The 27674-nt window shown below is 40.2% G+C and overlaps 2 protein-coding genes across 3 annotated transcripts in view; both read left to right on the forward strand.

The window, feature by feature from the left end:
* The window catches only part of LOC103189571 (thrombospondin type-1 domain-containing protein 4), a 50558-nt gene extending 35274 nt beyond the window's left edge, over nt 1-15284 (forward strand). Inside the window, exons 7-17 of the mRNA XM_042343139.1 lie at nt 2060-2264; nt 2872-3047; nt 3452-3548; nt 5224-5385; nt 6616-6745; nt 6860-7064; nt 8874-9047; nt 10410-10583; nt 12879-13058; nt 13746-13890; nt 14583-15284. Of these exons, the coding sequence (XP_042199073.1) occupies nt 2060-2264; nt 2872-3047; nt 3452-3548; nt 5224-5385; nt 6616-6745; nt 6860-7064; nt 8874-9047; nt 10410-10583; nt 12879-13058; nt 13746-13890; nt 14583-14725 (1791 nt within the window). The 3' untranslated portion in view covers nt 14726-15284. The remainder of the gene's footprint in view (nt 1-2059; nt 2265-2871; nt 3048-3451; nt 3549-5223; nt 5386-6615; nt 6746-6859; nt 7065-8873; nt 9048-10409; nt 10584-12878; nt 13059-13745; nt 13891-14582) is intronic.
* A 7155-nt stretch (nt 15285-22439) lies between these two features.
* The window catches only part of sord (sorbitol dehydrogenase), a 46177-nt gene continuing 40942 nt past the window's right edge, over nt 22440-27674 (forward strand). Inside the window, exon 1 of one of the 2 annotated variants that reach the window (XM_007908983.2) lies at nt 22440-22538. In XM_007908983.2, the coding sequence (XP_007907174.1) occupies nt 22512-22538 (27 nt within the window). In that variant the 5' untranslated portion in view covers nt 22440-22511. The remainder of the gene's footprint in view (nt 22539-27674) is intronic. The other variant, XM_007908991.2, reaches the window with a different exon arrangement.

Consider the following 27674-nt stretch of genomic DNA (forward strand, 5'->3'; position numbering starts at 1 on the left):
AGTGACACATTTAATGTATCTATGGTTGTTTAAACTTGGTTGGTAGGAGATCTGCTTAAACATGCGATGTTTGGCACTGATTGCTGCACTCCCTGGACATGAAAGAAAAATAAAGAATTTGTCTGAAAAGAAACATTATTTGTTGCTGAAGCCATTGAAGTCGTCAAATGCGGCTACTTGCACTGCAATTTATTGCTTTAATTTAGTTCTAAATTGAAATAATTTTAGTTTGCAAGGCAATTCCCTAAGTATGTGCTGTGGTTCCCTGCCTATGTGAAGAACATAGAACAACCTTTTAGGCAGTAAATGCCAGTCTCTCCCGCAGTGTTGGTTCCTGCTGTGGCCCAAAGCCCTGAATTTGCTGTGTTGTGTCTTATTCGCCATTTGACTGCTTTGGTTGTTTTCATGTTTGTTATGTTGGTTAAAGGATACGATGGAAGTAATTTACTCATCATTTAATCATCAAAAATCAAACCATTAAATTTAATTAAAAATGTAATTAAAAATCAAGCCAATACATTTTGCCCACAAAACACACAGTCCACACCCACAAAACTCCCAAAACACACGTTTTACAGTATCTTCTGTGAAGCCTTTTGAGATGTCTCAATGACGTGATAAGGCGCTGTATCAAATGCAAGGATTTTTTAAATTATGTTGCCTTAAGAATCATTAAGAATCATTTTAAAAAAAGTCATTACAATTTACACACTAAAAATGGATCTGTGGAAAGGTTGGTGAAATGGGAATAAACATTTTTACAGCTTTCAATTACAATTTCAAAGTACATTTGTGAGATTTAATTGATTAAAGCAATGCAATGAATTTGGATTTATAGGGACCTTGATTATGTTCCCAAACTATCGTGTTCACCACATTTGGTGTAAATACCTTCTCAGACTCCTCGACCCCAATAGAGTAATTATTTACTCTCATCTTTAATATGAGATGTAAACCAAGTTCCCGTTTGTTCAAGTGGACATTAAAGATCCCATGGCACTGTTCGAAAGGAGAAGGGAGTTTTTCCTGGTGTCCTGGCTGTCGACCACTAGGTCAAAAAAAAATCCGTTCATTTCATGAACTGTTTGTGGGATGTTGCTGAGTGCAAATTGCTGTTATGGTTGCCCACACAACACTGTCACTACGTTTTATAGTAAATCTTTTAAAGCATTTTGAGTAATTTTGTTTCAAATTCAAGTGTATATTATTGCTTACACTAAGCTCTCACGTCGCCCCAGGAGTTGATAACCTCACTCGCAAGCTACTATTGTGGATGTGAAATGGGCTATACAAATGTAGTTTTGTTGTTGTTGTTGTCTTTTGAACACTGGGTGTCAGTGCTACAGAAAGGATACATGTGTCTGGACCAGCTGTTGCAGGACTGAGCTGCTTTCATTAGTTAATTGCAGCACATTTACACGCTCACAAGTTATTAGAATTTTTTTAAAAAAATTCCATTAATTCAATTACACTACTTACAATTACGAACCCCTAAATTGCACGGGGTTCCCTTCACTCAGCGTGATCTTAAAAACACTGCTCGTCAGGCTGTCAGTGTCAGGAACCTGTGTGAGGCCCTCTTCATTCACAAAGAGGCAGATGTAAATAATGGATACATTCACTTTGTGGATAATAGGCAACAGCAGAGAGAGAGCATATCATTGTCGAGACTTTGTCAATCCCATTATTTCAAGCTTGATACTGTAAGTCGGTAGAGTGAGTATTCAGGAAGGATGAGATCGAATAGCCCAAGAGGTCTGGCTGGGGTTGAACATCTTTTGGTTCTTTGTGAAATGGATGAGGCATTTTTTTTCTCTCAGTGTTTAACAGGTTGCACAGTGGAATGAGGTGGGCTGGTACTGAATACCTGCACCGTGACTTAGCACAAATAAGTGGTTTTAGCTTGTTCCTTTCCGGCAGTTGGGTTACAAGCTGCAAAGCTAAAGTATGATTCATAGTTAAGTCGGTGCTAAAGTTAAATGTTGTAACAAGCAAATTTCTTTTTTTCTTTCCCCCCCCGCCCCCCCCCCACTTCCACCCCACACACACACACGCACAGAACGTTGGCTGTGACGAATACCTGGGCTCTGACAAAGTAGTGGATAAATGCGGAATGTGTGGAGGGGACAACACGAGTTGCAAGGTTGTATCTGGTATCTTCAAAGACAGCCTGTCAAGTGTCGGATATCACAAAATCATAGAGATCCCCGAAGGAGCAACAAAAATCAATGTAACTGAAATGGCAAAGAGCAGGAATTACCTGGGTGAGTACTCATTGCACAACGGCAGATCTCTAAGAATGTTTCTTCTTATAAGAGGCAGATTAGAAGTATTGACTGAAATGCATTTAATGTGTTGATAGCTGGCAATTGAGTCTGTGAATTACTAACTGAAACTTGAGTTTAGTTTCTCTCCGTCTATTAAGCTGCATTTCTCGTTATCTCACCATATTTCATGCTCTGAATTTGGGGTTAATTAAATTCCTATGTCACAGAACTATCTAAACCTATCGATGGAGAATTTAGTCATGGTTTCATCCTGGAAAAGAGTTGATATTGATGTGTGTTTGCACACTGGATTGCATTATGCCCACATCAGTCCTGTGGTTCTCACAGATCAATGAGTGCAGGGCTGTTGAAGACTCATTTAAAAAAAACATTTAATACCAACTTAATGGGAGACACTGTTGAATCAGAGGAAACTTTGTACCCCATCGGTCTGAGCTAGATTCAAACCTAGGTCCCAGAGGGGAGTGTGTATAAATCACTGCATTACCTATTGCTCCCCCTCCCACCGTACGCATATCTGTCACTCTTTGCTGCAGAGGGCTTTTGCTGAGAGTTTTGACAATTGACTCCTTTACTTTTGAAGCCCTGCGATGTCGGTCTGGACGATCTGTCATCAACGGCAACTGGGCCATCGATCGTCCTGGCAAATATGAAGGTGGAGGCACCATGTTCACTTACAAAAGACCCAATGAGATCAGGAGCACTGCAGGAGAATCCTTTTCTGCCGAGGGACCAACAAATGAAGCCCTGGATGTTTTTGTACGATTTTACTTTGACTTTTCTAGTGTGTGTGTTACTTAACATTACTGTTGTTCTCCAAATGCAGAAAGCAATCAATGAGTGAGGCAATAGGACAAGGTCTAGAATGTAACACTAAGCAAGTGCAGTTATACAGAGTATTGGTCATTTGGATTATTGTCGTGATATACTTGCAGCCTTGAAGCATGGTTCCATGATTCACCAGATTAGTACCTAGGATGGAGGGGTTTAGTTGTCATAAGAGATTTATATTCCTTAGATTTGTGGAGATTAAAAGGTGATTTGATTGAGCAGTTCAAAATAATGAAGGTAATTGACAGGCTAGATCTTGAGGACTCTGTCCAAAACTTTCCTATCAGACTAACATGGGGAAGAAGACTTATCTTTTGTTTTTCTTTTCACAGATGATCTATCAACAATCCAATCCTGGTGTTCAATATGAGTACATCCTTCCCAATGTTAATGTGGTCAGCCCTTTGCTACCTCCCAGCATAAGACCTGGTAAGACTGAAACCTTCCAGCACCTAACGTGATCAGTGAAGCATCACGGAGCTTCTTTCACTTGTGTGAAAAACTCATTCCTCTTAAAGTGATGGGTGAGTGAAGCAGGAGATTCCTGCTGCCAATGGAAGAACCTCAATAATTACTGTATCTAATATTTATCTGGACTTAGATATTCAATTAGTCAGTAACCCAATAAATGGAAATGTGTGGAAATTGAAAGATTCAACCTCTCAGCTGCTGCTCAAACTCCGCACCTCTAACTGGTAGTACCATCACTCAGTGGGAAGGGATGTGTGTCTGAGTTGTGGGCAGGAAGATGGCTCTCACACCTTTCGTGAGCTGTGTTGCCCACCAGGAAGCTTGCAGGGACCTTGATCTAATAAAGCAAGATCTAATAAACCAGTGGAACGGGCTTGATGTACTGAATGACCTCCTCCTGAGCACACAGAATATTTTCACTAGAGTGTTGGTTAATAAAACATTTGCCTCTTCAGCTTCTCTATGTTGTGGCCATGAAATCCCAGCTTTTCTGGGAAATTGTGTGGCTTCACATAATGACACAAAGGACAGATTGCATTAATTTATTTTGATTTGCATTATATCATCATGTGCCTCCACAGCAAACAAATGAGAACAACATGTTAATGATAGTTTGTTTTCTTGGGTTCCCCAAGTGACACTAAGCCTTATATAGTTTATGTGAAGAAAAACACCAGAAGAGGCTTAATGGGTCGATTAGCCTGCCTCCGCTATAAATTCTACGAGACCCTCAGGAAGGTCCCAGATCAGCACTTAATTTTCTCCGTTGGTCTGACGGTAGAGCCCTGAGTTTGCTTCCATCGCCCTGGGCTAAGCAGGGAAAAAACAGTTGGAGTCCACCTTTTGTTCGCTATCCAGCAAACTTATGGAAAGTGCAGGTTTGTAGTACTGGGTGAGGAATACTGCCTTGGGAGACGATGGAAGCAGAAAGTGTTGATTCTTTCAAGAAGAAATTAGATAGATTTTGGTTAGGAAATAATAAACCGGCATACAGTTTATAGTTTGCGACATGACGTAAGCAAGTGACTGCCGGGATGGTGGAAGGCGAAACAGGATGGACCTTGGTCTTCTTTTGCCTAGCAATTCTTATGTTCTTATATGTTCTTGTGAAGCATCCTGGGCAGCTGGGATAATCACCCGCTTCAGACAGTCTATTCCATGAGCCAATACGGTTATGTTGGACTTGGAGTTTTATTGAAAGTCTTCACATGTTGCCAAAGGGTGCTTACACAACAGCACTTCACTCAGGTAAAGGCAGCCTGGCCTGTTGTAGGCATATCTTCCCTGTGAATTCCAGGAGGGAATAATGATTGACCACCATTTAAGGACCTGCCTTCAGGTGCATTTCACTTGACTTTTACAGCCAAGCTAAGAAGGAAACAGTCTTGGTTGAACATTTGAGGAGGGAATAAAACAGGTTCTTTTGCTTGCTGCAGTTGAGGGATAATATTTTAGTTTGATTGCTCCTGTTAAAAATGGAAAAAAACTTCATTGCTGTGTGGAGCATATTTTGGAGGAAATGCAGATCAAAATAGCCTGGCGTATCTCATTATCTATACCCTTAGCCTTACACGTGGAGGTTAATGTAAGTTATTGGGTTGATTAGATTCTTTACTTTGCGTTTTGTTACAAGGAGAACCGTTGAACGGCCAATTGGATGTCACAGAGAACTATCCAGGTTATGAGAATGGACATTTCCAGCCTGGAAGAGGTCCTCCCCCAGAGCAACCAACTCGCCGAGAATACAACTGGAAACAGGTTGGGACAACGGAATGTTCGGCAACTTGCGGCAGAGGTAAAGAACATTAGCTTACTTGTGCAGCATCTTTCACGTAAGATAACCGCCTTGTAAAGCTTCACTAAAGCAATGGAGGACACCGAGCAGAAAGGACTGAGTAGAAACTAGGTGGTGTTGGCCCAAACCACAGTAAAAGATGTGTTTTAAAAGCAAAGGAACGCACAAGGTGAAGGGATTTTGAGGGCGTCCAAGAGAGTGGGGATCTTGTAGCTAAAAAATGCAGCCACTGACGGTGGAAATGTAATGAGGAATAAGCAAACCAGAGTTGAAAGCACAGTGAGCATGGGCAGAAGAATAAGGCTGAAGGAGATTAAGCTTGCATTTGATATAAGACCTTATCACATCAAAACATCTTTCCTTGCAAACAATATATTTTGTACGGTGTAGTGACTGAATTTGTATGCAAAGGCAGCAATTAAATATGTACAAAGCAATGTTCCACAAACAGTCATGAAGTAAATGTCTGTTTTTAAAAAATATATATATTTGGGAGGTTATTGTCCAGAGGTAAAGAACATTAGCTCACTTGTGCAGCATCTTTCATGTAAGATAACTGCCTTGAAAACTCCTTTCTCTTTTTGAATGGTTCTGCAGGACCTTTAACGTCCATCTGAACAGGCAGACGGGACTTCAGTTAAACAAATCATCTGAAGGATGATACCTCCGACAATGCAGCATTCCCCCAACACTGCAATGAAGTGTCAACTTAGACTGTCAGCTCAAAATCCTGATGTGGGGCTTGAACCAATATATTGAATATCTTTGTATTGAAGTCATTGAGACAGGTGGGAGTGGAACCAAGAGAGAGCCACTTTGGTGGTCAAATAAGAGAAAAAATGAAGGAGAATGGGAAGGTTAAAAGCATTAAAGGGAGTAGAGAGACTGAGGGAGGACAAGTACTGTAAATCACACACTGTGGGATGCAAGGAAACCAAGCCTAGACTGATCTGAGAAACCTGGATCACAGATTTTAATACTCCTTCACCAGATGATGACTTAAAACTAAAATTAAACATTTTTTTAAAGTCGCAGCTAGGATTAAAACATTTATATAAACACGCACAACCGCCAGGTTAAAATAAAGATTGCTTCAAATCAGCAGGAGTGAAATGCAATTCTCCACCCGTCTGAGGGGCATTCAGCCACAAAGCAATGTATATTTTTTGTAAACGTCTGGTTTATATAAGTCTGTTTGGTACTTACTGCTGGTTCTCACTGCTGTTTCAGGCTCGCGTTACACAGTCTTTCGCTGTGTGAACAGAAACAGCCACCAGGAGGTTTCAGATGGTCTGTGTGACGCTAGTATGAAGCCAAGCTCTGAAGAAGAGGCCTGTAACATCAATGCCTGTCCAGCCTTGTAAGAAAACTAACTTGTGCTTTTTTTTACACACTATTTCCCCCCCCATTCCTTCTGTGGCTATCCTCTATGATGTGTTTGATTGTCAGTTTGCTTCTCTCTCTCTGTTGGTAGTTGGGACATTGGCGAATGGTCGGAGTGCAGTAAAACCTGCGGCCTGGGGATGCAGCACCGGCAGATTCTTTGCCGACAGGTCTATGCAAACCGCACCATAGCCGTGCAGCCACATCGCTGCCAACACCTGGAGAAACCGGAAACCACCACCACCTGTCAAATGAAGATCTGCAGCGAGTGGCAGATTAGGTCAGAATGGAGCTCAGTAAGTGTCCCCGGAGGAAAGATGAATAATTTCACAAGAAATGTTCGCGTGAAGAAGAGCCTTTGCCCATTTCATCTCATCCTTTCCAGAATACCCACCTTCCTGTCCTCTTGTTACATCATCATGCTGTTTCTTAAATGAGTCCAGCATCCTGTCCGCAGCCATCCTAGCTGGTAACCCATTTCAGGGTAAAAATAGTTACTGGTGGCTCTCCTGAAATTATCCTTTACAACCCTGAAGCTGTGCCCACTTGGAGTGTCTGAAAAGATTGCTCTGGGATTATCTTCTCAATCATATTTAGAAACTTCGGTACCTCTAAAGTTCCCTCAAAGATATTTATTTTCAAGATCAGTGAACCCCCACTTTATCTAATTGTTCTTCGAGTCTAAAATGAACTGATTTGGCAGTAGAACCAGGCACCTTTTGTCTTGTTTATTGCTGCCTCAACACCGTTTGACATGATTACCAACGATGAGTAACTTAAATGCCCCTAGGTATTGTTCAGCTCCTTGTTTCCTATGTGTAGTACAGTACCTTGTATTATCTGTGTTGAACTTCATTGCCAGTGATCCGCTGAGGATTGTATCCTCTTTCTGAGTATCAAGCTCTCTTTGTAAGAGCTTGGCTGCCTCCTCTTATTCCACTTACTCTGTAACTCTGTGCAAGGTAATTAAATTGTCAGGTAACACTGAGTCTGTGAATTCAGGTCATTAATTGTGCTGGGATGCCAATAGATCACACTTTGTGTTGGTCAGTCTCAGAGAGCATTGATTATTTATGCTTCTTCATCAGAGAGGGACCTAAAAATAAATCTAACCATACAACCAAAATGCTTTTAAAAGACGTTCTTGCGGCTAGGATTCACTGGAGATTGAAACAGAGTTGGTGCCAAGTCAGCATGGGGGGAAATCTGACTCTGTGGGAGTTGGAGGGGTATTCAGGCCCAAACCTGTTAAATAAAAGACAAAACAGACATTCTGCTCTTTGATAATTACCACATCACATACTGCAACCCCGCCCCCCAGCATGTGCAGGTACCGAGCACATAAGCTTTCTGTTCTGAACACAGGACAAAAGGAGTGCAGAAGCAATTCTAAAATGAGAGAAACCGGTTGCAACAGCTGCTTAAAGGCACGTGTCTGAAACCAAATAAACTGCTGGAGATTTATTATTCTTTTTGCCCTTTAATTTTGCCTTCCCAGGTTTTGCGACGAGTGAGGATTGGCATGTAGTGCATGCAATGCAACGTGTTGACAACTGAATAGAGAATGTTTCATACAGTCGAGCTCTGTTTCGCTGAGAAGCACAGCCAGTGATGCCTGAGACTTTTTTTCACAAATTTTCTCCTCTCCTTGCTCATTTTTTGATGGTGTTTGACTCCTTTTTTGGCTTCTCCTGGGGTACGTTTCCATGTGCCCTGTGTTTTCTGGTACCTCACTGAAATGACCGTTGCTCATGTGTGAGTGGCTGCCAGGGTCTTCTAGCCCAAATCCCAGCCTTCCCTGATGTCCACACATGTACCTTCCAACAGTGGGTCTCTGAATTAGAAGCATGGCTCCCTTAGCCTTCAACCCACCATCCTTCTGGTCTGTATAACTTAGCGCTGCGTCGAGTGTCAGATCAGGAAATTATTTTCATGCTTCTTGCTCATTTCTGTAAAAAAAAGTTTGTATCTGGGATTCACTGCTGCAGAAAGCCTTTCTATACCCACTAGTTTCAATCACGTTGTACAACAGATTTTGATGTATTAAGCCCATTGAATGGAACAATAATTTAATTGTTTCCCACATGATTTATTTCACCTAATAGTGCTCGGTACCTTGTGGAATTGGCCAGAGAAGCAGAGACGTGAAGTGTGTGAGCAATCTGGGTGATATCGTGGACGATGAGGAGTGCAATATGAAACTACGGCCCGATGACTTTGAAAACTGTGACATGGGAACGTGTGCTAAGAGCTGGTTCTTCAGTGATTGGAGTGACCGGGTAAGACTAATCTTTACAGTCAATGTAAGCTATTGTTGAGCTGTAAATTCATACAATGATTTGAAAGATAATTATTTTTGAGTGCCAGCACAACAATTAAAGTCTATTTCCAGACATAAACCAGATGTGAGGAATGGAAAATTGTAAGTCGCAAATCATTTTAATGTCAGTCTGGCTTTTGAAACTGGTGCGGGGAGAAATTCCACCTGGGACCGAATTTGCACTATTTATGTAGCATTTTAGAGTGTCCAGAACGTGGCAAATTGTAGAATTCAGATTTAACTTTGTAGCTTTTTTTTTGTGTCATTTTCTTCAACTTCTCTGAATGCCAGCCTGCCCTAGCCACGCTCACGTGATTCGTTGAACTCAACAGCCTGTGCCTGGTCTCAAGCGATATTTCAGTCCCACGTCACTGTTTGTGCGGTGACTGTTCCTCAGGGAAGCAATTTTGTCTGCTGAGCTGCACACGCACATTACTGCCCCGGCATAGAAATGTTCTCTGTCAGGAATGAGAATAAGGGATAAATAAAAGACTCACTATTGGGATTGCTATTGCAACAACACTTCATCAGTCACGTAGCGTAATGGTTAGTACCCTCTCCTCGCAAGCGAGAGGACACGGGTTTGATTCCCAGGTGAGGTGAAACCTGAGCCAAGTTTCCTTACTCCACACGCCTCTGTTTACCTAGCAGTAAGTAGGAACCTGGTTGTTAGTCGATTGATGGATCGCTTTCCTGGGTAATAATTCCTCCAAAAAAAAATTGGTCACTCAATCCCTGACTGTTTGTGGGATACTGCTGTGCACAATTGGCTGCCACAATTCGCCAACAAGATATACAGTCAATTCACTTTACAATCTATTCTGTGAAGCGCTTTGAGATGTCTCAACGACTTGATAAAGCGCTATATTAAATGCAAGGATTATTATTATCAGTAGGGTAAAGCTAATCTATGCCATGACAGTTTTTAGCCAGTCCATGTTCCTTATTAACAATTCAACGCTTAGTGCATTCACTGCTTTGCAGGAGTTCTATAGAAATCTACGATGCATCGGAGACTCATTGTAATAGTAATTGTGGTTACGCTTCCAGTGAAGCTACCTATCCTTGTTCAACTAGGTACAGGAATCTTAAGGAATTGGATTCATTTTAAAATAATCATCCTTGAATTTAATATAGCCGCTTTCCCGTCGAGAAGATGTCTTAAAGTGCTTCACAGGATTTCACTGTAAAGTGTAGTGAGACAAACCCTCAAAACAAAAGTCATCTGAAGCAGTATGTTAAACATTTAGACACAAATAGAATGTTTGCAGGCGAGTTTGACAAGTGCGTTTCAACGACTTGAGTCTTTATGCTGTTTCAGTGTTCAGCAGAATGTGGAGAAGGAGTAAGAACCAGGAACATCATCTGTCTGACTAATCACATCAGCAGTCTGCCGTTGGAAGGTTGTGGGAATGAGCGCCCTCCAGACACACAGGCCTGTAACTCTGCCTCGTGTGAGAGTCATACGGAGTGGTACACAGGACGCTGGAGCCAGGTGAGCACAATATCCGAAGTGCTGGTTTTGTTTATTAAACTAGTTTGTGTTTTAATGAAAAGGGTTAATCGCTGGGACACAAATCACTCATTGGCTCCAAGGCACGAGGAGCGAGTGCTGAGACGCATTCGCTAGCGCTTCACATCAGCAAATTCTAATTTGACAGGAGGAAACTGTTTTGTGATATAAATGGGACTTTTATCTGCTTTTGATTAGTCATACATTCTCCAGATCCTTAATCATTTTCCTACTCTTATTTGAAGGATTCTGCTGATCCAGCCTCATGAACTACATGTGGTGAATGAAATCCACACCCCAATTCTGAGGCTATGCCCCCCACCTGATTCTCTTAAGATAAAAAGGAATGTCTGTGCTCCTATCTTATACTTCCTATATGCAATACTGTGCCTTTATTTACATTGAATTTTATTTGGCAATCAACATGTGCATATCCCACCTTTGCAGCCTCCTTTGATTCAAGAGTTCTCCCCCGGCATTGCAGTGCAAATCCAAGATATTAATGGAAACGAGAAACAGCAGAGGGTCTGAGAATCTTTATTGTTTCACAGAGTCTTTAACATCCACCTGAACAGGACCACAGTTAAATATCTCATCCGACTTCTGGCAATTCTCCCCTATTAATGCACTGAAGTATCAGCCTGGATTGTGAGGTTGAACTTGTTCTCTATTTCAAACAATGACGTAATTCTTGGTTTTCTATCAAGAGGCATTCTAACCTGGAGGAGAGAATCACACCTGGTGGGATTACATGAAATGGTATACAGATGCTATGCTATGTTACTGATCTCAGCCAAGGCTACAATTAGCCTCGGTGCCCCAAGGTCATGGAGGGGAAGGGATAATATTTGTACAATCTAGCGTCGTTCACTAACTTTTTTTTGAGAGCCTCAATCCAACCCATGCCTTGCTCTTGGATGAATCTCGGGGGCAGCATAACATCTTGTGACAGGACATGGCCCACAAGATATACAGTCAATTCACTTTATAGTATGTTCTGTAAAGCGCTTTGAGACGTCTTGAAGATGTGATAAACCCTATATCAAATGCAAGGATTATTAACATAACATATAGGAGCAGGAGTAGGCCATTCGGCCCTTCGAGCCTGCCCTGCCATTCAATTTGGCTGATCTACTAATCTAACTCCAGCTAATAACCTAACCCTCCCTTATCCCCATATCCCTTAATCCCTTTTGCAATAAGAAATCTATCTATCTCAGTCTGCAATAAGAAATCTATCTATCTCAGTCTGCAATAAGAAATCTATCTATCTTATTATTATGGCAGCTGCCCATTTGGGTTACATCGGTGGTTGCCAGATGGAAGCTAGGTACTTACTCAAAATAATTGTTTAACCATCAAAGCAATAGCTCTGCTTAAGAGAGTCCTTTCTTTTTCAGATGCTTATCAATTTGTTTCCCTTATAATTGACTCCCAATGTTTTCCCACCATCAACGAGATGAACTGGTCAAACTGCCGAGTTCCACACATAACATGAAAATTTCCATTTGTTTCAAATGGAGACTCTCCCCAGAGGGATGCACTCTGATCACCTCATCCCGGAAAGCATTAGGTGCAGGTGGACTTCATAGTGCGCACTGGGATACAGCTGGAGTTTAACCAGCTAACAGCATGGAGCTTGCCATTGCTAGGAATGATTGGCAAGCTTCCCACAGCTTGTCTAATTACTTTACCATTTGGGGCTGTGGTTTGCTGGATTATCAGCAGATGAGTAAGAAGAATGCCTTCCTCTCATTGACTGATTTGCTGCTCCCAAGTCCTACTGACAAGCCAGGCTGGCTGGCTGTTCGACAGAGTCTCGGAGTGCTGGAGAGCTGCCTGTCTCAGAAATTGGCCTATTGAGACCACCACAGAGGATTGATTCAATTCTGATATTCCAATTGCCAGACATCGAGCAGTACTGCTTGTTTATTGGAACATTCTGAAAGTGGTGTTTATATGAACGTTCACTCAAGAGTTTGAGTTATGCTCCCTTCAGTGCTGCTTTTAGCAGAGGATTTATGGCCTGATTTTAAAACTTCTCATTCACTCTTCTGTAAATTTTGGCAATTTTGTGCTCTTTCAAGGGGGAAAAAATGCAAGCTTTTTCATAGCAACGATTGTTAACAAATCCTGTTTAAAAAAAATACCAAAAATTAGACTTATGTGTCCTTGAAAACATTTTTTTTCCAAATGATTTTATAAGCTTAATTTTCACCAAACTTTTTGGTTGCGAGAATGACCATTCTAAATGTCTTGTTCACTGTCTGGTTATAGTGTTCTGCTGAATGTGGCAGAGGAACTGAGCATCGGGATGTGACATGCATCAGGAAAACAGAAGGGATATTTACTGTAGTGGATTCCTTTGAATGTGCTTCTCAAGACAGGCCTCCTTCTCGGCAATCATGCTTCCTCAAGGCATGTGGCACTAAATGGTTTTATACTGAATGGAGCACAGTGAGTATTAAGTCTAATTAATCCTCTCCTAGTGTGTGATAATCAAATGATAAAGAATGCCCTTCTCGTGAGTCCAAGAATATTAGAATATCAACTCATTCAGTACATTATAACAAAAGCCCATTTACCATTTAAAAGAATAAAGAATTATGAATCGCATTAGTTTTATATTTTTTCTGTTCAATTCTTTCTCAAACTGGCAAGAGTTAATAAGCACGACTGGCTCAGGAATTCTCAGAGATGTTAATCCAATGTGCCTCACCATTCCTGTCCATGTATGTCAACCTTACAGCAGAATGTACTATACAGTGATCTGAAATTTATTATTGATTTAGTCTAAAAAAAATTATCTTTTAATTTAAGAGGAAGCCTAATTTTTTTAATTCAGCCTTAATTTGGAATCTATTTCCAGTTCTCCTTGTTCTCTTTGCTGCCTTTGATCTGATGATTACTGCACTTTTTCACCTTCCCTTCATAGGGCATCTTTGTGGCAATGCATTTTCCTGGTTCCATTGCTACACCAACACCACCACATCTCCTCCAATAGCTTCTCAACCCTATTGCACCATGATCACCACTAGCTCTATCAAGGGCTCTGTCCTTTGTTCTCCCTTATTCCTTTGCCAACTGAGCCATCAGGGGATTGACACTTTTAAAATCAGCTAACACCTTCTTTATTTGCTTCAGTGTTCCAAGTCTTGTGAAGGAGGGTTCAGAGTGCGTGAAGTGCGTTGTCTGACAGATGATATGATTCCTAGGGACCATTGTGATCACAATCAGAAACCAGAGGAGCATCAGAGCTGCAACAATGAGCCCTGTGTCCCAGAAATAGGTATGTAACCAATCTCAAACATTCATAGCATCCGGGAGATAGAAACGAAACACAGCTGTAACTGCAAATGTTGCATGACATCTCTCCCTGTTTCTTCCATGGTGGTATGCAATTTTTCACAGACTACTGGAATTCTCTGTATTAATCGCTTCTAAAATTCAGATAGTTTTTATGTGATTAATGGAAGAGGGAACCTGTGGAAATAATTTGGAAGAATCTTACATCACTTGTGACTTTCGTGCTAATGGATACAAAAGAAGTGAATGAATATTAGCAGTAAAATACCTAAAAGAGATGACTGAGAATATAGGGCTAGATGACTGCTATCAGACAATTCAACAGGTTTTCCTATGTGGGATATCAGAAGTCGTTGCAAAGTTGCGTTTTGTTCAACAATTAGATTATTTTCGAATTCCATTTATTTGGTCTTCCATGTTCCACACAGTCTGACCAGGGGACAGATTTGCCTCCAACCTCTTCCAATATTGCTGTGAAAGTAATCGCCCATAAGTTTTTTGTTTGTGTGGGTGGGGACACTGTTGGACAACAGACTCAGTGAGATGGCAGCGTGGCTGTGTGATGTTACAAGCTTGGAAATGGAGGGTAAAAAAGAACATAAGTGTTTAAGATTTTTTTTTTATTTTGCATTGATTTTGATAGCTTTTATTTAAATGATTGATTTATTTTTCCAGACGAGAACTGCAAAGATAAATATTACAACTGCAATGTGGTGGTGCAGGCCCGGCTCTGCGTGTACTCTTACTACAAGACGGTTTGCTGTGCTTCCTGTACCAGAGGGGCACGAAGATCACCAGGGTTTGTGGGTCACAGATAACGACCACTTGCTGCCATGATGCTTAATGAAGAGAATGGTATATTGCAGAGATCAGGAGTCTATAAGGACAAATAGAACTCTTTTATCAACTCCCAACTGCTTCTGACAAAAGCAAATATTGCTACCGAGACTTTGCAGCAATAGCGTTCTAGATGACATCTTCAGAGTTAAAGAACGGGGCCATTTTAAATGCTTTTCCTAGCAAGGTGCAGTCCCCTTGTAACTAGGCCTAACACAGAGTTCTTGTTCTACAATATCCTGGAGAAGCATGCTGAATTCAATGGACCGTGGGCCACTATAGTGTTACTGAAACAATTTGAGTTTTTCGACGAGTGGACTAAAGATGAAGAAATGAGCAAGCAATTCTATCTTATAACTCAACGAAACCGTCATTTCCCCACATTCCTGTTGGGTTCATTAAGACTGAACATTAGTCAAACGTTGAATTTCTGAAACGCGCATTGCTTTCCTCTAGAAAAGGAACTTGATTTGCAGCTTAATGGTTCCAATTCGGGAGAAGAGCACTTCTTACATTGAAAGGTTTCTGAGGTGCGGTGAATGCCCACGTGTGGTTGACGCTCTCAAACCTGCACTGCAGTGACAAATGCGTCACCTGAACAAAGGATTTACCAGTTGGAGTTATGTTGAGAGTAAACCAACAGCAATTCTAAGAAGAGTTTTATGGCATTTGACCTGCTTCCTGCACAAAGAAGCCTATCTGAGAGTTTTCATTTCAGGCTTGCCTTGAGAATAATCCTTGGAAAATATCAGAAAACCACAACAACTTGCACTTATATAGCGCCTTTCACGACTCAAATCTTCAGACCAATATTTAGGACATTGGAAGTTATAGCATAAAACATTTGGCTCATCGTGTCCGTGCTGATGCTAGTTCCCCCACTGGAGTTATGTATGTACTGTAATTTCTTTCTCCTCTGCCCCTCCTCACAATAACAGTTTTTTTTTCTCAAATATTTATCCAATTCCCTTTCATTCAACTACTTGCGGTATAATCCTCTGTGATAAAATAAAATCTACACACCTTTTTTCTTCTGGTGATGATCCTCAATTTACACCTTCTTATTACTGATTTTCCAATAATAATAATAACAACAATAAGTGGAAAGAGTTTCTTTATCTCATCAGAACCATTGAAACCCTCTACAAATACCTGGCTTGCAGGAACGTGCGTCTTGATCACTGAAGAGTAAATGAGAAGTTGTGAAACGAGCCAAAAGACTCTATACCAAATGGAGCATAATTCAAACTATTGATGAACCATTCTTCCTTAGTCACATTCGAGTGACTCTACGCTGTACTTTTCATTGCTACTATATATACTTTAATGGGGTGCCCAAAATTGTATGATCCACCAGCAGTCAATCTACAAATTCAACATCACCGCTGTGCTTTTGATTGCTGTAGCTTTCTCGGCATTATCATATGCTATGGCAGTACATTTACAGATTCTTACCACTCTTCATGAAGAAATTGTAACGTTGATTCTAACCCTTCCTATCCCAATTTTAAGGTCATGTCCCCTATTAACTGTTTCTTTCATGGGTGGGAGTTGATTTAGTATTTTGTTGAACCTCACAATCAAAATCACACGTCAACTTCCAAGAATTTATCCCCAATTTATTCAGGCTTTCATAGTAATTATCATTTCTTGTGAATCTATGCTGCATTTTCCCCAAAGCCAGTGTTGAAGTGCATACTGTGCACTGAGGTGCCCAAAGGTGAATAAGTGACGTCTGTTCTCACCAGTGCTTTGTATGAACCTTTGTATTACTTGCCTGCTTCTACCTTATGTAATCCAATATTTCCATTTGCCTTGCTGATACTCTCTGCACCTATGAGCTAGCTTCTTTGATATCGTTCACCATAATTATTTTTGTAAGTTCTCCATGCCTCCCAAGTTTAAAGTTGTCTGTAAGCGTGGATACATTCCCCTCTCTACCCCTGAAAACTGGTTCTCCCCATAATAAACTTAATGCTAGTTCTCTGAATCAACTTGGATCTGCTCTCCTGCTGTCTCACGAATGATTCATTAAAGGAACTTTCCCATCACTGACTTCAAACTATCTGGCCTGTATTTACAGGGATCATCTTTACCTGCTTTTTTGAATAAAGGTGCAACATTTCACTACCTTCCAGTCCTTTGATATTAGTCCTGAATCCCAGAGAGCACTGGAAGATTGCACCTAACAGGAATGAAGTAACTTGTTTTTTAATGATATAGTGGATGCCATTGAACTTGTGTCCTGCTGCTCTGGTGTCGTGTTGAATTGACAGGATAAATAGTGGACGACTCTTCCCTCTGGTGGAGGGAGGGATCCAAAATGAAGGGACATCATTTTAAAAATGGAAACTAAAGCAATTCGAAGTCAGATTAGAAAACATCAGAGTTGTGAAAATGTGGAGTCCATGCCTCTGGAAGGCCAAACAGTCCGAATGAATTGGGATATCTAAAAAGGAGATAGATGGATACTTTGGAAGTAAGGGCATTAAGGGATATAGACAAAAGACAGAAACGTGGGGTGACCATATCTGCCATGATCTACTGGGAAAACAGACTGATATGTTTCTAGCTAGTCTATGGAAAACTAAATCCCTCTCTTTCCTGCATCTATTTTCGCCCATGAAAACCAAAACAAGGTTTGGGTTTAGGTTTTTTGGCCATATCTGCATGCTCTGTAAGTGTCTCATCTTTGTGCGTTTTTATTGATCCCATTTTCTTTTTTATGGCCTTTTTTCAGCAGAACTCAGCAGTATTGGTCACATTCATTTATTGCTTTACTTTTACTTTAATATTGTTGGAAAGTGTAATTGCCTCTGTGAGTTTACTACTCTGTACTAAATGCTACACATCGCGGATTGATTAGACATCAACCTTAATATACCACGCTTATTTTGCTGCTACTATATCATTGGTTTCTGGAGAAGTCGCATGTTCTACCTTTGTTAAGTGTTGTTGGCACATTAACAAGCCACGTGACCCATCAAGTCTGCACTGGTCACTTTTCAACATCATTCAGGCAATCAAAAAAATGAACATTTCTCCTTTGTCAGCAATTTCCCTTTTACGTCTTCTATGCTATCGGTCAATGTCTTTGGGCAAATTGAAGCCTAATTTCTTTGCATTGATATTGAGAGTTGCTAGTTATCGGTACTTATTAAAGGCAAAACTATGAGGGTGACAAACAGCTAAATTCCTCAAATTGTGTCCGAAAACATTACAATGGGGAAATGTTCGGGAATGTATTCAAATATTTAATATTTGTAATCCCCTGAATATATTCCCAAAAAATTATAAAATTACAAACTTTCTGTAATGTTTTATCCTTCTTTTGCCTAAAAGTAAAGATTTCATTTGCTGTTGCTAATAGAACTCCAGGCTCTGTGTGGATCTGATACTTCGAGGTTCAACTACAATGTCCCAGCTAAGCAAAGCCCAAGTTAACATCAACCTCAAACATGATTAATAATCTCACCAAGGAAAATATGATGTGTAATACGATTGAAAGTGTGGTGTTTCTATTTATTATTAAGGAATCCCATGAGAATCCCTATCAAATGATGGGATCATCCCTCTCAAAGTGGATCACATTGGAGTAAAATGTCAAAACTCAAGTTACCAGAAGGAGACCCCATTTGTGTAACTTGGGATTCCTTTTTAAGAAAAAGAAATGATGCATTTTAGACCCCGCTTAATGTTCTATCTCTGTACAAATAAATTTACACTTTGTAATGGATCTCCACACATATAGTTCGGGAGATATTTACCTAGTGGCCAACTGCTCAAGAAAAATCCTCAAAATACCTTTCCAGCAAATGTCATTCTTACCTTTTTAAATATTGGTGCATGAGCACCATTCAGTATCTGGTCCATCTTCAAGTATTCATGACATTGTCAGTACTGTTGAAGGAACTACTTTGTTAGCCATAACTTATTTGTTATATTGTATGTAAATACAAGTTGTTTACAGTTTATAGTTGTTCAGGAAATATCTGTAATATTTCTGTTGCATAATCCATTCTATTATGATGTTTAACTATTTTTTACACTTAGAATTCTCAATTTTTTTCATAAAAAGGGACAAGACAAAAGTTGTCTTATTTATTTACAGTAACTGATCAAGCATTGCTTCATAGTTCTGTCAATGTAGCTCACTTTGAGAACCGTAGATGGTACATATGACATTATGTAAATTTCAACTTACAGCTGATACTAAAACTGTGTAGACAAAACCTATGACAGGATCTTGGTGTCAATGTAAACTAAATCTCTATTAAACCCGCTCAGGTCTTTGTAACGACTGAGCAATCTGTACAGCTACTTCTATATTGTACACATTTCCCTGAAGGAATATTTTAAACTATTTTGTTTACAACTAATTTATTTTTACGATTTTGAAAATAAACTAATGGAAAAACATTAACCTGGAAATATAGAAGTTACTTTCTCTCTGTCTTGTGCAGCTATTTTTTTTTGTTGAATTGACAGAAAACCACAGAATTGGTATTAACATCAAATTAGAAGCTGCATTTCTTTGGCTTAATCAGCCAATATGTAACCTTGGCATTCTGGTTGATTCACCTCGCCCTCTCCCTTGCTTCCTTCAAGGCTCATCTCAAGACCTTTCTCTTCGACCGTGCCTTCGATTGCCCTCCACCCCTCCTGATCCCACCCCCAAGCTTGGGTGCACATCCTTGACTGTCCAGCGCTTTTGGACGTCCTCCCGACATCAAAGGTGCTACACAAATGTAATTCCCCAAAACCTTGGCCTGTTATGCCCTCTCCTACTGAAATCTTAATTCATTCTTTGATACTTTGAGGTTGAGCTTCTGTAGCCTCCCTAGTTCTGACCTCTACAATTTCCAACAAAACTTCGCATCCTGCATTCCCGCCCATACCAGGCTCTGCACAGCCAACCTCTCTATCCTTACTGAACTCCACTGGTTCTCAGTGCTTCAGGGGGAATCTTTGAGTCACTGGATGACACTGTAGTTACAGTTTCTGTGTTCATCCTCCCTCGTGGTAGGATTCTTCTTGATTGTGGAGCCCTTTACAAGGGGTCGACCTGACCACCAATGGTTGGTGTGATAATTGTACTCTTGTATCATGCTCCACTCCCCCTACCTTTCATCCAGAATAGTCATCAGCTGACACTTTCCATTGGACTCCCCAAATAGTGTATTGAGCCTCCTGGCTCGCCACTGTATGAAAGTCTAAACCTGAGGACACTTGGATATTTGCTCTTTTCACAATTACTGGAGTCCTTTTTACAGTAACTTGAGATTGGTGCATTGAGGCAATCTCATAGACTGTGGTCCTAAACATGATCATCAACAAGAATAAGCGTACGATCCAGTTGGTGCTAATTATCAGCCACGGTGTGTATTGTAAGGAGGAATAGATTTGAAAATTGTTTGGCCCCAAATATCTTAGCTTTGTTGGTTTAAACACCAGCAGGTGGTGCTGGTGTAAACTGCTCAAACAAATTATAAGTGTACAGTGAGTACATAAAAATAGAAGTGTGATGAACAGAAGCCACAATGTCTGATGAAAATGTGTAACAATAACTGCCAATATATAATATATAGTAACTAATAGCAACAATGTTCAAGTGAGCCGCAACCAATATGCCCTAGATCAATCACTAAAAGGAGTGTGAAATTTGATTGTCCTTCTCCCCCAATGTCATGATGATGCCAAGAATTGGTGAACCTCAGAAAGGAAGCAGAGAGCAATACTGTCAAAGAGATTTTCTCCATCTTTGAAGGAGCATTGGGCAGTTCCAAAAAAATTGAAAAACCATAATGTAGACCGCGATAAGCTGTTTCATCTCGTACTGAACAGTAGAATCAGAAGACACAGCCTGTGATTGAAGGGGGGTAAGTTCAGAACAAAACTGCGGGAACACTATTTCAGTGAGCGAGTAGTAAATCTATGGAACAGGCTCCATAGGGAGAAAGTGGAAGCAGAAAATGTTGATTCTTTCAAGAACAAATTAGATTTTTGTTCGGAAATAATATCTCGGGAGACAGTATACAGTTTGGAACATGATATTTGCAGGCGACTGCCAGGAAGGTGGAAGGTGAACTGAATGGATCTAGACCTTTTGCCTGGCAAATTCTTATGTTCATTGTGCGAGGCTAACCAGTGATGTGCCTATCTCTGACACTCAGCAACATGCAGCTTCTGAGGAAATGTGCACAGATCCCAAAAGTACCTTCCTAGACCCCAATATGGAGTTGGGAAATTGAGATTATTTATCGGGAAGCAGTTAAAGGCCAGGTCAACGCTTCTGTAGTGCAAAGTTTCTGACACTAGATGGTGCTTTTGAGGTATGTAATTACTACATACACCCATTTGAATTTGTAACCAAAGTTTTAAAAAACTGTTGAGATTCCCCTTGGGTCTAGTTTAACTCTATATGTCATTTTAGAGAGTCCAGAATTTGGCAAATTGTTGAATTTATTCTTAACTATGAAACCAATTTTCTCAAAACCAGCTTCAAAATTATATTTAATAAACCTTCCATTTGCATGTGATATTATCACATTAAGACATTTCAAAGTGCTTCATAAAATACGTCATTGTGGTTTGGATTCTAAAGGATATGCCGTAAAGTGATGTGACTGTATATTTTGTGGCTGAATGCGGCAGCCAATTTACATATGAGTCTTTCAAGAGAAAATTAGAAAGATTTCTTTTAGGAAATAATATCTTGGGATACAGTATATAGTTTGGGACATGACATGTGCCAGCGACTGCCAGGATGTTTGAAGGTGAACTGAATGGACATTGATTTTCTCTCACCCAGCAATTCTTATTTTCTTATCTTTAGCAATGTCCCACAATTTATTTGATGATTTGGCTGTCCACTCTTTACGAATAGTATCAGGGGATCTTTAACATCTACCTAGAGCGGCAGACTGGAACTCGGTTTAAAGTCTCTTCATGCCAGGAATGGGGAAGCTTAGCTATGAGGACAGGCTGGAAAAGTTAGGACTTTTCCTATTAGAGCAGAGAAGGTTACGCGGGGACCTGATAGAGGTCTTCAAGATCATGAAAGGTTTTGACAGGCGAGATAAGGAAAAGCTCGTGGTCACAGTCTTAAGATATCTACCAAAAGAAGCAGAGGGGAGTTCAGAAGAAATTTTTTCACTCAGTGAGTTGTTAGAATTTGGAATGATCTGCCCGAAAGGGCAGTGAAGTCCGATTCGATAACAGCTTTTAAAAGAGAACTGGATAGGTATCTGGAGAAGACAGGTTTGCAGGGTTACGGGGAGAAAGCTGGTGAGTGGGGTTAATAAAAGTCAGTTGCTCTGTCAAAGAGCCGGCACAGACTCGATGGGCCGAATGGCCTCCTTCTGTGCCGTAACATTCTATGATTCTATGATTCTATAAAGGAGGGCAAGTCCAACAATGCAGCATACACCAGCACTACATTGGAGAATAAGCATAGACTCTTATGAGTTCTGAATGCTTAAATCCACGTACCCTACCAATGAATGCTTCACCTTTGGTAAAGACTCTAATCACATTAGTGAATCATCCAAGTAAATGTGGAGTCACGTGTTTTGTTCTGTATGTTGGTCAATATTACACAAAGGATTTTCAGCATTTGACCTGCATGTTTTCTATGTACTTTACACAATGGAAAGTGGACTTTGTTATAGGTGACTAGCTGACCCGAAGGAGACAATTGATGCAAAAAAAGGAGAAATTTCTTCCAAACTGGAATATTCTACAGAAGAATAGAAGAGATGGAGATGAATGGAAAAGAAAACCAAAGGAGAAAAGGTAAATGAGTCAATCAATCTTATGTGGTTATGAAATGACCATCAGACCCAACAAGTATGCACCATGATTGTGCACTCTATAATCAGGAAATAATGTTGATTGTATATATTATGAATAATGCAATTCTTTGGAAACTTTTGGAACATTACTCACTTCAGTTTTTGTATCGACAAGATCAATTTGTACTAAAAATACCTTGTGGTTGGACTTTGTTTTCCTAAGAATTCTACTTTTTCCTCTTCCTGATTATCAGCCTTGTTTCCTCCCTCACCTCTTGTAATCATTCATTTCCATGTGGAGCTATATACAATAACCTGAGCAAAGTGACTTAGGCCTGTGCGAATGTCAAAATATTTAAGCTAGGTTCAACAAAAAGCATAGAATTTATAATATAGTAACAATCTTTGCATTTGACACAGCCCCTTATTACATTGAAATATCTCAAAACTCTTCAAAGCTCTTTACACTTCTGTAAAGTGTAGTGACTGTTTATAGGTGACCGCGGAAGGTAATTTGTGTACATCAATGTCCTATGAAGTGAATGGCCAATTTTTTTTATTTGGGTGACCGTTGGCCAGAAAACTGAGAAACCTGCTTCTGTGCAGTGGGATCTTTAGCTTCCACCTGAACAAGCAATGGGAAATTTGGTTCGACATTTCATCTGAAGGACAGCACCTCATTCCCCTAGCACTGCATTGGAGTATCAGCCTAAACTGCAAACTCAAAATCATGACCCGGGGCTGGGACCCTCCACATTCTAGCCCAGAGTCAAGAGTACTACCAACTGAGCTGTTAACTGTATTTAAAATTTAACATTTGCCCTACAAAGTAGATTCGGAGCATGAACAAATCTTTCCCAATGACAAATGTAAAAAATATAGTTTTATGTGAATACTGTGATTAATTTTGAGAAAAGACCTTGAGTAAAGCAACATGAGATTTTTCAAAGAGAGTTATTGTTCGAACAAATTATTTACTTTGCTGTCTCTGACCCAAGGTTAGCAAGGTATGACTGTTGACATTAACTCATCTTCCCTTAAAGTAATTACTTTTATCTTTTAGCAAGTATATGAGTATATGAGTAAGTAAAGTCTGACAGTGATCCAACCAAGTAATTAGCAGAACTTCCGGTAAGTGTAAAATCATGAATGGAGGTTATTCATTTCACAAATCTCCCGTGTGTATCAAGCAATAAGTGGAACGTACCCTACCAATGAATGCTTCACCTTTGGTAAAGACTCTAATCACATTAGTGAATCATCCAAGTAAATGTGGAGTCACGTGTTTTGTTCTGTATGTTGGTCAATATTACACAAAGGATTTTCAGCATTTGACCTGCATGTTTTCTATGTACTTTACACAAGGGAAAGTGGACTTTGTTATAGGTGACTATGTCTATTGTTTACTTGGAGTTTGGCTAATTATTTTACTCTCCTGGAAACCAGAGCGTTACATTGTTTAGTAGTTGTAGCCCAAATTAAAGATTGATGGACATGATGACTTGTGATCCCCTTTGGCAAGGAGATTGTATGTTTATTTTACTACGCTAGGAATTTACAACAGTTGTGTGTCTTTCTCTCCCTTTACCTTTTAATTCCATTGACCCACAACTTCTGATACAATTTGACATTTGACATTGTATCAGGCTTCTGGGATTACTGATCACACACATAATGTCAACCTATCTTTTCTGTTCAGCTAATACTAATATTTGATATAAAGTTAATTATATCAAAACATATCTGAGCATGTAATAGGTAATTGCTGTCAAGTGCGGGGACTACATTTATAGTAAAACACAAGACAAGTTACCTAACAATGAGCGATTTATCTGGAGAATTGTTGGCCGGGACACTGGGAGAAATGTCCTTTTCTTTTCAAGGAGTGTATTGGGATCTTTAACGTTTACCTAAACAGACAGGTGGAAACTCAGCTTAATAACTCAACTGAAGGACTGTATTTCCGACAATGTGGTCTGTGATGAAAGTCTCAACTTAGGAAGTAAACCAAAATTGTTCTGAGCCCAAGAGACCAACTGAGCCAAACTGAGAGCTTTGCAGCAGTTTTTTTCAGCTTTCCAATATACAAAATCTTGCTTTTTATCTCTGCCCCATGAGCAACCATTTCCTGACTTTGGAGGAGCAAAAAGGGTTAAACTCTCCAACACCCAGATAACCTTGCTTTGATCAGCAGAGAAATTCACAAACAAATCAAACTCCAAAAACACACACCATCAAACAAATAAATTACATTTAAGGAAAGGAGGGAATAGATACTTGTAGGTTGGGCTGTGAATGCATAATTGAATCAACATTTGCTTATTGTAAAGAGTGGGGCGATTGTTCTCGTTACTTCAGAAAAGTTACCAACCGTAGCAATGTTTATTGAAGCAAATTTACTGGGAAGCAGTAAGGATTAATGATGATCGACCTCTGTGAACACATTAATAATGTAGAATTGCATGAAACAGTAGTTGTTTAATACAGTCTAGACGTTTTAACATTAGTGATGGATCACCAACAAATAAACATTCTGCTAGATTTATTGCTGAATGGTTTGTTGCCTCTGCTTTTACTTATGTCCAGAATATACTCAGACTTGCTTGAAAGTGTTTATGATCTTTGCAAAATGTGTATGTGTGGGGGTGGGGGCGCGGGGAACTCTTCAAATGAGGGGGGGCAGGCGTAAAGAGAAAGAAATATTCTGAAATACGCTCCATATATGAACAATAAGTGGTCTCCAATATGACTGTGTGCAACATGAAGTCCTTGAAATGAAATTATTTAAATTAATTTCCTCAAAAAGATTTTGGCTGGGATTTTGTACGTGTGCATGGATTTGATTAGTAAGACAAAGGATTCAACCATTTCATTGTTGTGTAAGATTTGCCAGCAGTTTACAACAACAAATTACACTTATATAGTGTTCTCCACACAGGGTAGCGTTTCAGAAAACTTAACAGTGGTGGAGCCTGACTCTGAGCCAGTGGGTGGGGGGGGTGGTGTGTGTGTGTGCTTGACCATAAGCACGATCGAAAAGGAAGGTTTTCAGGTGGGATTTGAAAAAGCGGAGAGAGGGGACAAGGTGGTAGGATTATGGGAGAGTGTTCCAGAGTTTTGGGGTGGAGTGGCTGAAAGCGCGACCTCCGATGGTGGGGCGGAGGGTGCGAGGGACGAGCAGGAGGTTGGTGCCAGTCGAGCAGGGTGGTGGATTGGGGAGTGAAGAGGTTGGAGAGATAGAGAGGTGCCAGGGAGTGAAGGAATTTTAGATAACATTGTGTGGATAACAGGAACAAGGTGGGATTGTAACATAACTAGATTACATAATAAGCTTGTCCAAAGCAAAGAAGGCATTGTATTAATGACAATGGCGTTTAGCAGCAACTGAATCATAGGAAGACATAGTGGGAGACATGCAAAGTAACTCTACACTTCTCTGATACATTCCAGAAAGCAAAGCCTTTTTTGATGAAAGGCTAGCAAATTATTGACAATAATTATTTTTGATGAAAAAATCTAAAAGTTAAACCAAGGCCCCAACTATCTGTTTAGGTGGACCCTTAAGGCCTGATTGGCACTATTGGAAAATAGAAAGCAGTTTTTAACTGGTGTCCAGGCAACCAATCCTCCAGATAAAACTGATCATTCACTTCATGCCTGTTTGTGGGACTTTGCTGCGTGTAAATTGGTTGCTGCATTCACTTACAACAGTCACTTTACAGTAAATCCTGCACATGCTTTGACATGTTTTAATGATATGAGGCATTATGTGTCTTTCAAACATTATAATTAATATATACTTCAAGTTGAAAAAGAAAATCGACTACAGTATACAATATAATTTACATTAATATAGTGCCCTTCATGTCGGGAGGGCATCTCAAAGTGCTTCACAGTGCCTGATGGGGTGGGGGAGGAGAAAGATGACCAAAAGTGCGGTCAAAGAAATATATTTTGACACGTACCTTAAGAGGCGAGAGAGGGGGTGAGTTGAAGGGACTCTGGAGAATGAGTGGGGAGTGGCTGAAGGCTTGCCCATCGCTGGTGCGGCAGATACGGTGGGTGACATAATAATAATCATTATCCTTGGATTTGATATAGCGCCTCATCACGTCATCAAGATGTGCAGCAGCCTGGTGCTCGTTTAGGAAAGGCAGTGGGTAAGTCAGTAAGGTTAAATGTGGTTGCAGAGGTAGGGTGGGGTAAGACGGTGGAGAGATTACCCCAATGGCTCAGCAGGTTTATTCAGTTAGTAACAGTCAGATTTAGGAAGTTACCAAGTGTGCTCTTTGGTCTGAGTTAGCTGACCTGAAGCAATTAGTTTCATTTTTGTGGTTAGCTGGGTGTATGACACATGAGGAAAATACTAATGATCCTTGCATCATTTGATATGGTGCTTTTCACATCGAGAGGGCATCTCAAAGTGCTTCATAGGATTTACTGTAAAGATTAGTGACTGTATAAGCAAATATATCACCGTGCTTAAGAGTATCCAAACCAGACTGAGAGTTCCACATATGCATGCCCCCTATGGACGGAAATTTCCGTGTGTCTGGAATGAAGTTTCATTTTGAATGTTTCACTTAGGACCAGTGTTTTTCTTTAGCCAGTATTAGTCCATGATAATCCCATGCCTTATCCCTTCCAGAGATCTCTTAAGATTTAGTGACCTGTCAGAATCATTTGATAATTGTCAACAGCATTTGAATTAGAGAGAACCTTTTTCTGTTATGTGGAATTTTTCTGGTCCTGTTAATCAGCATTCACTATCTGACTCGCTATCTAACATAGCTAGAGCAAGGTTGTAGAGAACACCTTTGTGTGTAGTCCTGGGACATTTTTCCGATGTGAAAAGCGCTGTACACATGTAATTTGTTGTTGTTAGCCTGGTTCAATTTGTACCACTCTTGCCTCAGAATCAGAAAGTTGTGGGTTCAAGTTCTACTTCAGGACTGGGATCCCATATGTCTATGCTGACTCTCCAACGCAATGCTGAGGGTGTGCTGCATTGTCGGAGGTGCCGACCTTCAGATGAGACATGGAATTGAGGTCCCGTCTGCCAGTCCGGGTGAATGTTAAAGATCTCATGGCACTATAAAAAAAGCAAAGGGAGTTTCATTCCCGAATAAAATTGTTC

The sequence above is a fragment of the Callorhinchus milii genome, unplaced genomic scaffold (genome assembly GCF_018977255.1).
Source record: "Callorhinchus milii isolate IMCB2004 unplaced genomic scaffold, IMCB_Cmil_1.0 Scaffold22, whole genome shotgun sequence".
NCBI classification, from domain to species: domain Eukaryota; kingdom Metazoa; phylum Chordata; class Chondrichthyes; order Chimaeriformes; family Callorhinchidae; genus Callorhinchus; species Callorhinchus milii.